Source organism: Budorcas taxicolor, chromosome 2, assembly GCF_023091745.1.
Source record: "Budorcas taxicolor isolate Tak-1 chromosome 2, Takin1.1, whole genome shotgun sequence".
NCBI classification, from domain to species: domain Eukaryota; kingdom Metazoa; phylum Chordata; class Mammalia; order Artiodactyla; family Bovidae; genus Budorcas; species Budorcas taxicolor.
In genome coordinates, this window is record NC_068911.1 from 21,612,816 (window position 1) to 21,624,479 (window position 11,664).

General features: G+C 46.8%; 1 protein-coding gene across 1 annotated transcript; it reads left to right on the forward strand.

Annotated features, from left to right (window-relative positions):
- Positions 1-420: 420 nt before the first annotated feature.
- On the forward strand, positions 421-11,461 carry NDUFAB1 (NADH:ubiquinone oxidoreductase subunit AB1). The gene is made up of 5 exons (XM_052635466.1): positions 421-622; positions 8,558-8,680; positions 9,409-9,496; positions 10,420-10,519; positions 11,299-11,461. Exons 1-4 carry the CDS (start codon positions 455-457, stop codon positions 10,509-10,511), a joined length of 471 nt encoding a protein of 156 aa, XP_052491426.1. The 5' UTR covers positions 421-454; the 3' UTR covers positions 10,512-10,519; positions 11,299-11,461.
- Positions 11,462-11,664: the final 203 nt, after the last annotated feature.

Sequence of the window (11,664 nt, forward strand, 5' to 3'; positions counted from 1 at the left end):
GCTAAGCAAGCCTGTTTGGTTTTGCTGTTAAGAAAGCCTGCTTTCTTGAGTGATCATTAACTTACAGGGGTTTACCATATTTTTCTACTTAGAATCCCTTAGTGGGATTAACTATTTAATCACCTACTTTGTCCCTTTGCCCCTAACAGAATCACCGACATCAAAACTTTAACTTTCAGAGAATAAGTAAAAATAAGTTCCTTTCTTGTGTCAGTGATTAGTGTTTGGGGAAAGACAATATTTACACCATGTTAGCTCTGGCTCTAGCATCTATTCGCCTCTGGAACTGGACTGCAAGGCCGCCCGCCCCGATGGCGCAGTGCAGCCAGGAGCCGCCAGGGGCCGCCACTGCCAGCCGCTCCCCACAGCCGCCGCTCTGTGCGTCGCCTGCGCAGAGCGCAAGGGGATACTGAATCCGAGGGCGCGGCGCAGTGCATCCTGGGTCGGTGTAGCCATGGCGGTTCGTGTCCTTTGCGCCTGTGTCCGCCGACTTCCCACGGCCTTCGCGCCGCTGCCCAGGCTCCCCACTCTAGCCGCGGCCCGGCCGCTCAGCACTACCCTCTTCGCCGCGGAGACCCGGACGAGGCCTGGGGCTCCGCTGCCGGCCTTGGTGCTCGCGCAGGTGACTGGCGGTGACTTTGTGGGGGGGCTTGGCTGGGGTCAGGCGTCGGGCCCACTCGGGGTGAGAGGGAGGGGCCAGGCAGCGGGGCCGCGGCTACTGTGGCTCCTGTTGGTGGGGATGACCAGGGGACACCTGCTTGCTCCCCCTCCCACTGCCTAACGGTGCTTGGTTGACCCCTGCCGGCACTCGGGTGACCTAGAGATTGTGAACAAGAGCACAGAGCTGGAGTCAAATACCCCTGGGTTCGAATGCAGCTTGCCTCTGACCAGAACTTTGGACAAACCAGGTACCGTCGCCCACCCTCAGTCTGAATCGTAAAACTCTACCTTGTGCAGTTCCAACGAGGTTTAGAGGAGATCATACTGGTAGAATGCCGAGCGCGGTGCTTGGTGAGCTCTCAAAAATACCGGTCGCCGTTAGTCGTAGTGATAATGATAAATACCGTGATGGCTTTCTAGGGAAAAACTAATGAGTGCAAAGAGGAAGACACGCCGCCCTACAGCCTTCTCCACAGCAGTTCTCTCCCCAGGTTTCTCCCTGTGGCACCTTTTGCCTCTTTTAGGGTCTCCTGCAAATAAGGATAGGAAGCAAGTTAGTTTTTAAGTTTTTTTTAAATCTGATGAAACCTTTTAGAGGCTGAATTTCTCCTTATGTTAATGATTCTCAACCTTAGTTGCACATTCAAATCACCTGGGTAGCTTAAAAATAAGTATGTTCCTCGTGGGCCCCCCCCATCTGATTTACCTCTGTGATGAGGCACTGACATGTGTGCTCTGTAAATTCCCCAGGTGACTCTGAAGTGCATCAAGGTTAAGAACTATTGTCTTAAGGGTAGATAGATTCCCAAAGTTAAGTAGAGAATGCCCTTTTCAAACTCTAGGACTTCATGAAATTGTGGTTTCAACCTCCACTAAGGTATTAGAATAAAACCTAAGAATGCCCAGGCCAAATCAATTAAAATCTCTAGCAGTCCAACGTGGTCATCTATTTTTAAAAGTTGTCGGTGATTCTTATGTGCAGCCAGTGTCAAGATTTACTGACAGTGTAGTAAATTCATCCAGGGGGTATTGTCCTGTCAGTGAATCAAAAAGTTCAAAGTATCACCTTGAAGTTCAAAGAGTAGTGTATATAGTTACCGTTTTGTTTCTGAGACCAACTTCAGTGTCAGGCTAAGAGGCAAAGTGATAATTCCTTCTTCTTGGAGCATTGCTCTTCAAACTTGATTGTGCGTTCTGATCACTTGCGTTAAAATACAGGTTCTGGAAAAGGGCCTGAGAGTCTTCATTTCCAGTGGCCTTCCAGAAGATCCTGCTGCTGCTGCTTGGCCCATGCCTTGAATTGCACGGTGCTCAGAGAGGTTCCACTACCTCTGCTGGGTTTACATACACAGCAGAGCAGCCATTTTCTTTATGCTTACAGAGTGGTTTTGACTAAGTGCTCCCATTTAGCTGCCTTGTATCCTTTTTGGACTAAACTGAAGAGTAAATACTTGCTCCTTCAAAGATACTGAGGCACTGTGTGCCAGGCCTTATGCTAGCAGTTGAGAGATACAGAGATGCATACAAAAGAAAGACATCAATTCATGTCTTCATTGGACACGTGGCCGCTATGTTAACCTTGCCTAGTCCCTGCTGTGCGGTTTTCCCTAGGTGGTTTCTGACATTATTTTCCCTTGGTTCATCTCATGTTCCACCTTGTTGGGAACTTTCTCTACCAAATCATTAAATGTTGGTAAGGTCGAGAGATCACTTGCCACACAGTCTCCCTCACCCATCTCTTTGCTCTCTTGGTTTCTCTTACTGCTTGTATGCCAGTCACCCCAAACTTCCGCCTCCAGCCTTTGTTCATTTCATCTGAACCTTTGCTCATTCTACCTATTCTGTTCTGTCAGCTTTTCCCTCCTCAAATCCATCCACTGTGCAGACCCTGGAACAACTAGTTATTCATTTATATTCTAATTTTTTTCCCCTGAAAAAAGGAGCCGAAGCAGCTTTCCTGGATATAAAAATAACAACAATATAAAATAGAAGGTACCAAAAAAAAAAAAGATGTAGTGGCCTCAAATGGGACCTTGAAGTCTTACACTTGACCCAGAGCCCTGAACCTAGATAGGCAGCCAGAGTACAGAGAATTTCCAAAGAGTTCCTGTGCAGGGAAGGCTCAGCTGTTCCTGGTACTGGAGCCAGACTGACACGTGTGGTGGTGGTGGACTTGGGGCTGTGATCCGACCACGTCAGTCATTCCCGAGTCTCGTATCTCTACCCTCACTGGCTATCAGGGATTGAATGACAACTTCTGTTACTGAAGCAACCTACAAATACCTGTCATGGCCCTTGCCACATTTTTGTTATAATTGAAATGATCTGTTTGGATTAGTGTTTTCCATTAGACCATAGGCTTCTCCAAGGGTAGATGTCTTTATTTATCTTTGTGGATCCAGCCCACTGCACCGTGCCTGGCACATAAGGTAAAGCTCAAAGGCTGCTGAGCCAGGCAGGTAATAGGTAAAGGCAAGGCATTGCCGTTTGAGGACAGGTGTGTGTGCAGTGCAGAAGAAGAGCGAAACCCCACTGAGCATGGTCCTGAAGGCAGCAGCTTCTCATGCAGTGGGGGTGGGTGTAGTTGCACATGCAGAGGCTGGGATGAGCCCAGCATTTACTTAGTGTGGACCTTCTGGTGCCTGTGAAAGGGAGAGACCTAAGTTGAGGTGGGAAGACAGGTATATTGAAGGGTGCTGTATAGGTGCTCATTCACCCACTGAGGAATGTGGCTGTTCTCTGTCTGGGTCACAGGGAGTAAAGATTAATGCAATTTGTTGAAGGAACATTTGAGACCTTCCCTCCCACTTAGCTGGGTGACCCAGTAAACATGATGGTGAGAACATGGGGAGAGTGGAGGCTGGCTCTGAGGTTTCCGGCTAGACCCCCAGGGGCGGAGAAGGAATGGAGGTCTGCAAGCAGGTGTTTTGGAGACAGGTAAGGAATTTATAACCAAACTGAGGGTGGGATGTCTGCTACCTGGGTAGAGCCATCCAGGGGGTAATTTGCAGAGATGGTCTTTAAAGCCACCTAGGTTCCTCTGAGTTCCCCTCAGAGATGGACCCAGTTCAGGGTAAGATGGATATTAATAGAAACTACTCAGGTTTATTCCTGCTGGTTCACAGGGTTGGGTCCTCATTCTTTTCCTGCAGACAGTGGCTTCTCTGATGTCTGAGGGAGGTGATTTTGTTGCATATAATTGTTAAATGTAGACCTTGGGGAAGAATAATTAACACCAGAAACAATGTTGGCCGTTGGGGACACTTTTCAGAAGTGCTTGTCCGCTCTGTTTTTCGTGGCTGAGATCCCCAGAAAGGAGGCAGTAAGACCCTTCAGGAGGCCATTCTGGGAGACCTGGGGCAAGATAACTAACCTTTTGTCTCAGTTTCCTCACCTGTAAAACAGGGTTGTTATTAGCTCTAAAGGAGATGACATATGTAAAGTGCTATTGGCAGTACTGTAACCTGATAGGAAATCAGTAAAGAGGCTAGAAAGGTAAGGAGTCAATCAAGTACTTTGGGCTACACTACTGCCTCACTCTCAAACTGGCAGGTCACTGCCTTTCTGAGCCGACTGCTGCTGCTGCTAAGTCGCTTCAGTTGTATCCAACTCTGTGTGACCCCATAGACGGTAGCCCACCAGGCTACCCCATCCTGGCATTCTCCAGGCAAGAACACTGGAGTGGGTTGCCATTGCCTTCTCCAATGCGTGAAAGTGAAGTCGCTCAATCATGTCCGACTCTTCGCGACCCCGTGGACTGCAGCCTACCAGGCTCCTCCATCCATGGGATTTTCCAGGCAAGAGTACTGGAGTGGGGTGCCATCGCCTTCTCTGCCTGAGCCTACTAGACAGCCCTGAATAACACTTGTATGTGCCAGGCAGTGTTCTAAGCCCTCTACGTTTCATTATCTCCTTGATGCCTCAACAATCCTGTGAACTTGGGTACTGTCAGTTCAGTTCATTTCAGTTGCTCAGTCGTGTCCAACTCTTTGCGACCCCATGAGCTGCAGCACACCAGGCCTCCCTGTCCATCACCAACTCCTGGAGTTCACTCAAACTCATGTCCATTGAGTCAGTGATGCCATCCAACCATCTCATCCTCTGTCGTCCCCTTTTCCTTCTGCCCTCAATCTTTCCCAGCATCAGGGTCTTTTCAAAAGAGTCAACTCTTCGGATCAGGTGGCCAAAGTATTGGAGTTTCAGCTTTAGCATCAGTTCCTCCAATGAACACCCAGGACTGATCTCCTTTAGGATGGACTGGTTGGATCTCCTTGCAGTCCAAGGGACTCTCAAGAGTTTTCTCCAACACCACAGTTCAAATGCATCAATTTTTCGGCTCTCAGCTTTCATTTTAGTCCAACTCTCACATCCATGTGTGACTACTGGAAAAACCATAGCCTTGACTAGACAGACCTTTGTTTATGGTCACTTAGCAGATAAGGAAAACTAGGGCATAGCAAGATTAAATAACTTGCCCAAGGCCAAAGAGCTAGTAACAAAGAGCTAGTGCTGGGATACTTTCTCCTTCCAGAGCCTGAGTTCCCACGTGATACACCCTCCTGTTTCCTGCACAGCCCACTGCAGCCACCTTTTGAGACTGGCCTGTGGTTTCCAGGTGGGGCCCTGTTTAGTCTCATTTATGCAGGTCAGGAAGCAACAGTTAGAACTGGACGTGGAACAACAGACTGGTTCCAGATAGGAAAAGGAGGACGTCAAGGCTGTATATTGTCATCCTGCTTATTTAACTTATATGCAGAGTACATCATGAGAAACGCTAGGCTGGAAGAAGCACAAGCTGGAATCAAGTTTGCCGGGAGAAATATCAATAACTTCAGATATGCAGATGACACCAGCCTTATGGCAGAAAGTGAAGAGGAACTCAAAAGCCTCTTGATGAAAGTGAAAGAGGAGAGTGAAAAAGTTGGCCTAAAGCTCAACATTCAGAAAACCAAGATCATGGCATCTGGTCCCATCACTTCATGGGAAATAGATGGGGAAACTGGAAACAGTGTCAGACTTTTATTTTTTGGGCTCCAAAATCACTGCAGATGGTGACTGCAGCCATGAAATCAAAAGACACTTACTCCTTGGAAGAAAAGTTATGACCAACCTAGAGAGCATATTAAAAAGCAGAGACATTACTTTGCCAACAAAGGTCCGTCTAGTCAAGGCTATGGTTTTTCCAGTGGTCATGTATGGATGTATAAGTTGGACTGTGAAGAAAGCTGAGCGCCGAAGAATTGATGCTTTTGAACTGTGTTGGAGAAGACTCTTGAGAGTCCCTTGGACTGCAAGGAGATCCAACCAGTCCATCCTAAAGGAGATCAGTCCTGGGTGTTCATTGGAAGGACTGGTGCTAAAGCTGGAACTCCAGTACTTTGGCCAGCTGATGTGAAGAGCTGACTGACTGGAAAAGACCCTGATGCTGGGAAAGATTGGGGGCAGGAGGAGAAGGGGACGACAGAGGATGAGATGGTTGGATGGCATCACCGACTCGATGGACATGGGTTTGGGTGGACTCCGGGAGTTGTTGATGGACAGGGAGGCCTGGTGTGCTGCGGTTCATGGGGTCGCTAAGAGTCGGATACAACTGAGCAACTGAACTGAACCGAACTGACTGAATCACAGGGAACCCCCCTGCAGGCAGTTGCCAGTGCTACTGGGGTCGATGCTGACACCTAGTGGGCCACTTGGGTAGCTGCATGTGAAAGTGCCCTCACCAGCCTCTTCCCTTGGGTGCCGTGCACGTCAGCCTCTCGTCTCTCACCCTTTCCCAGCGGTAATTCACCTCATACCACTTCTTGCTGTGCTGCACACATACGAGGCCTCTGTTAGATCCTCCCACCTCAGGTTTCTTTTCTGTCATTACCAGTATTAACTCATGTCTTCTCCCTCTTTCTCTTTGGTCCTTTTTGCGTCTTCCCTTTTTTTTGTGGTTTGGAAACCTTTTCTAATCATTGTTGATAAGTTGGCCTGTGGCAGCCCCAGATCCGAGGTCTCCTTAATTTAACATGCTGTAATCGGAAAGGAAAGGAGACCATAAATGGAAACAAAAAGAACAAGTGCTCTGATCTCTTTAGCTTGCTGATTAAACCTGATTCCAATACTTGATTTTCCTTTTTTGCAAGATAAGTGTTTCTTAAACAGATCGTACTGATTTGGTTAATTGGCAGGTTTTTTTGTTTGTTTTTTAATCATTCATTTTTATGGTTGTGCTGGGTCTCCGTTGCTGCGAGGGCTTTCCTTTAGCTGCAGAGAGCAGGGACTGCTCTTCAGTTGCAGTGCGTGGGCTTCTCATTGCAGTGATTTCTCTTGCTGCTCTAGGGCACTCGGGGGTCAGTAATTGTGGCACATGGGCTCAGGAAGTGTGGTTCCCTGGCTCTAGAGCACAGGCTCAGTAGTTGAGGCACACAGCCTTAGTTGCTCGGCACATGTGGGATCCTCCCGCATCAGGAATCAAACTGATGACTCCCGCATTGGCAGGCGGATTCTTTACCACTGAGCCACCAGGGAAGCTCCGGCAGTTTTTTAAAATACATTAATTTTATTTTGGTTGCGCTGGGTCTTTACTGCTGTGCAGAGGCTTCTAGTTGTGGCAGGCAGGGGCTATTCTCTAGCTGAAATGCATTCTCACTGCAGTGGCTTCTTGTTGCAGAGCACAAGCTCTAGGGCAAGGGCTCAGTAATTGTGGTACACAGGCTTCGTTGCCCTCAGGCATGTGGGATCTTCCTGGACCAGGGATCAAATCTGTGTCCCCTGCACTGGCAGGTGGATTCTTAACCACTGGGCCACCAGGGAAGTCCTGGCAGTGTTGTTTGGTTTGGGGGGGTTTTTTTTGTTTTTGCAGTTTTTCATAGACCTTTGTGACTTGGAGGACCTTAATCCCAAAAAGGAAACCCACTTCCTATGGATTTCTATCCCCTAAGAACTCCAAACTGCAGACCTAAAATCAACTTCAGAAGGTGAACACACCAGTTGAGGTTAAAGACTTCTATACTACGAACTGCCAGACGACTGTCTCATTTTCCCCTCTTGGCCCCATGCCTTCCATGGCCTTCAGTCTGCTGATCTGTGACTTGGACTCCCTTTCACATTCTGTGAAGGAATCCAGTCAAGACCGTCATACCTAGTTGAATTCCAAGTGGGCTAAGATCAGAAATTTGAGATATTACACAATGATGGCAAAGATCAGAATGTCTCATTATTTAGTGGGTGGCATCAAGGCAAGCCCACTTGGAAGGGAAACAGATTGGAAACTAATGCCTGTGAACTCATCCTCTTCTTTGGGTTCATAACTGGCTTCATTTGTCTTTGCCAAAGTCTATAATTACCACCAGGGCCAAATTAGACACTTCTTGTGTGTGATTCTCAGTGTCAGTTCACCCTGACAGCTCTTTTGAGGAGTTATTTTGCCTTGGGTATTAAAAGGGTAGTGGGCTGCTTGAGATGTGAGAAGCTTTAGGGTCCTCTGCAGACTCTAGTTTTCGTGGCAGTTTCACTGAGTGGGGCAAATGTCCCAAAGCCTGGAGGCTGACCAGAGGAGAGAAGAGTGCCTGTCCTGACTCAGAGGAAAGGAGATCTTTTTTTTGGCCACACCGTGTGGGATCCTAGTTCCCTGACCCGGGATGGAACTCGAGCACCTTGCATTGGAAACATGGAGTTCCAACCACTGAACTGCCAGGGAAGTCCCAAGAAATCCATTTTTATGCTGTTGAACTGCTATGGCTTCTGACTCTACCCTGCATTAGGCCTCTGTGTGTCCTGGTGGCCACAGTGAGCCTCCCTGGAGGTGGATTTGCTGGCCCTGTGAAAGCTCTGTGAAAGACATCTGTAGCCGGTGCCTTCTCTAGAGGCATTTTGGGCTCCACAGCAGCGCTTCCCTTATCCCTTGCTCTAGGTTCCAGGCAGAGTTACACCGCTGTGCCGCCAGTATAGCGACGCACCGCCTTTGACACTGGAGGGAATCAAGGACCGTGTTCTTTATGTCTTGAAACTCTATGACAAGATTGACCCAGAAAAGGTAATTGATGTGGTTTCAATGGTTTTTCTTTAAATGTGTATTTAATCACATGGTACAATATCCCAAGTGTCTAAAGCAAAAAATCGCTCCTAGGAACCCTGCTCTTCTGGGAGGTGCCAGCTGACCTGGCTTCTTGGGTGTGTTTTTGGAGACTTCTCAGTGCATGTGGAAGGGCATATATATACACAAGTACACATATTTATATTACACGTACTATGTGATCTGTTATTGCCCACCATCTAAAAAAAACACAACTGATCGTATACTGTGAATACTGTTTGAAGGATTCGTCTAGTGATAGTGAGGTCTGGATTAAAGACAATGTGGTAACAGACACTGTGTGCCATTCCTGAGGGAGGACGTCACTTCTAAGGTGTGGTGTCTTGGTGGTCAGTAAGGCAGCAAGGAAAAACAGACTCTCAGATGTCATTCAGAAGAGTGATCAAAGATCATTGTAAAATGTACAAAGTAGTTTAGCTTTATATATATTGCTAACTATTTCAAAATTAAGGTTGAATAAGTTAACATGTAAAGCACACCAGGTGTGTGTTGCCACAGGTTAAAAGTATATTATTATTGTTATGGATCTTGATATTTAAAATATGACCTCTTTATAATAAAAAAAAAAACTTCTTGGTAATGATTAAGTGACATTTCACCATTCAGTTATTTTGAGAAGCAAGCGTTCTCACAGACTGAATTTTGCATTTGGTGTTCTTTTCTTGCAGCTTTCAGTAAATTCCCATTTTATGAAAGACCTGGGCTTAGACAGTTTGGACCAAGTGGAGATTATCATGGCCATGGAGGACGAATTTGGTAACGCACAGGCTGGGTCTTGGTTCTTGATTTAGGTGGATTAAACGCAGAGAAATGCTGGGAGTCTGATGGGGATTTGCAATTGCAGTGCGCTACCCCCCACCTCCACCTGCTTACTATCAGATGAAGTAAACGTCAGGGACAGTGTACTTAGTAATATTTGGGAAGCAGGTCCGCAGAGCGCCCAGCGCAGTACCAAGGGCTCAGTGACAAGAAGAGGCCTGGGGGAGCGTGGCCCTGAGATTCTTGGGGTGGGGCTCCTAGATGAAGGGCGTAGCCTTCACCTGATGGCTGGTGACAGCTTGGAGAACCCTCCCCCCCAGTGAGCTAGACCTAAGTGTCCACGTCTAGAAAAGCGCCGGGTGTGCCTAGGTCAGGATGTGTGCCTGTACACACACCCATACACACATCTTGGTTTCCTGCAGCGGTTTCCATGCACATTCCCAAGTTATCCTTGTCTGGGATGGTTAGTTATACAAACGAGACTGTTACGAGGTTCCACGGCTCATTTAGGAGGTGAACTGCCTGAATGGAAGCCAAGGGACTTGTATGCCATCCCACAGAGAAGAACTTAATGACAGTTCCTCAGAGATCACCCTAACTAAAGGGGTGGTACCCGGAAGGGCTGCGGGGTTTCTTTCTGGGGTAATGAAAATTTTCTAGAGTTAGATAGTGGTGATGGTGCACAACCTTGTGAATATACTAAAAACCATTGAATGTTGCCCTTGAAATGGGGGCATTTTCTAGTATGCAAATTGTGTCTGAAAAATACATCATCTGGTACATAACAGGCTCACAAATGGGATTCGAGATTGCTGGACATTTTTGATGCGCTTATGCATGTTGTTGAAGGGTTAGATGCTTTCGGTTCTAAAGGATTTGCTTTTTCTACATTCACGCATTGTCGTAAATTTCACTTTCAGGGTTTGAGATTCCTGATATAGATGCGGAGAAGTTAATGTGCCCACAAGAAATTGTAGATTACATTGCAGATAAGAAGGATGTATATGAATAAGATATCAGGTAAACAATTTGGCTTATTGTTCTCCCATAGAATTAATCTCTCCATGGTTCTTCGATAAAAACTTAGAAGAAATGGAAAAATGGAAGTGCTTGACACGATTTTCAGGAGTTATAAAATGCAGGTACCTTCTGGTTATCTGCCACTCCAAGGGGGCCAACCCTAGTGATCATCTTTATCCTCCAGAGGGATTGACAGCAGTTCATTCCTAGACAGGACTCTGTCAGCCCTCCTCCTAAAAGCAGACTTGTACAAAAAAACTGAGCAAGGTCACCCCGAAGCGGAGGCCTTTGCCTCCCTCAGTTACCCCCCCACCCCAAGGCCTATCTAGCCTGCTGTCCAGGAAGCTGAGATGGCCTGGCTCCTAAGTAGGCAGGAGAGGCCTTCTGGGTAGGAGCATGAACTCTGGCGACAGACGCCTGAGCTGACCCAGCACTGCCGCGTCCTGTGAGCCTGGGATCTTGGGCAGACTGTGCAGCCTCCGCAGCCTCAGTTTCCTCATGTGTAAAATGGGGGTATGACAGGGCCTGCCTGGGGCTTTCGTGAAGGTGAAACTGTAGTGTGTGTCAGTCATCTAATACAGTGCCCAAAGTAAAGAAGCCTCTTAATATTAGCTGTTGTTCTGTAGGCTGTAGAATGAGTGATCAGACTTTAAAAATAAAACATTGTATTTGTGTCTGTAACTTTAGTTACCCTGGATTTAGCACCTCAGAGATTATCACTTAAAGTTAGTAACACCAGAATTTACTTCGTCTTTTGAATTTACTTTGTCTTTTGCCAGACCCTTTTTCCTCACTGAGAGAAGGCTCAGAAGATGCTGGCGAGTGTCTGGCAGTGAGAACATGTTTCTGCATCATTGCTGACTTGGAGAGTAATTCTGTCTAGACTTGTATTTAAATTGTCTTAAGTGTTTTTGCCCTTTGAAAATAAATCTGTAAAACCAAGATTTTTCTGAGTCTTCAGTTTTTTATGTCTAGACTGCTTTTTTTAATAGATTGACATTGCTTAGCATTTTTAAAGATTATTCTGTCATTGATATTCATGGATATCAGAAATATAACTTTTTCAGCAGAGTGCTTGAAATAAGTTTCTCTCTGACCACCTTCAGTATGAGGAATGAATTAGTGATAAGATGATGTTTTGCCTC

Excerpts from the sequence above, each read along its gene's own strand:
- NDUFAB1 (XM_052635466.1), top strand. The coding sequence starts at position 455 with ATGGCGGTTCGTGTCCTTTGCGCCTGTGTCCGCCGACTTCCCACGGCC. Across the intron at positions 623-8,557 it reads CGGCCTTGGTGCTCGCGCAG|GTTCCAGGCAGAGTTACACC; the intron begins GTGACTGGCGGT and ends CCCTTGCTCTAG. Across the intron at positions 8,681-9,408 it reads ACAAGATTGACCCAGAAAAG|CTTTCAGTAAATTCCCATTT; the intron begins GTAATTGATGTG and ends CTTTTCTTGCAG.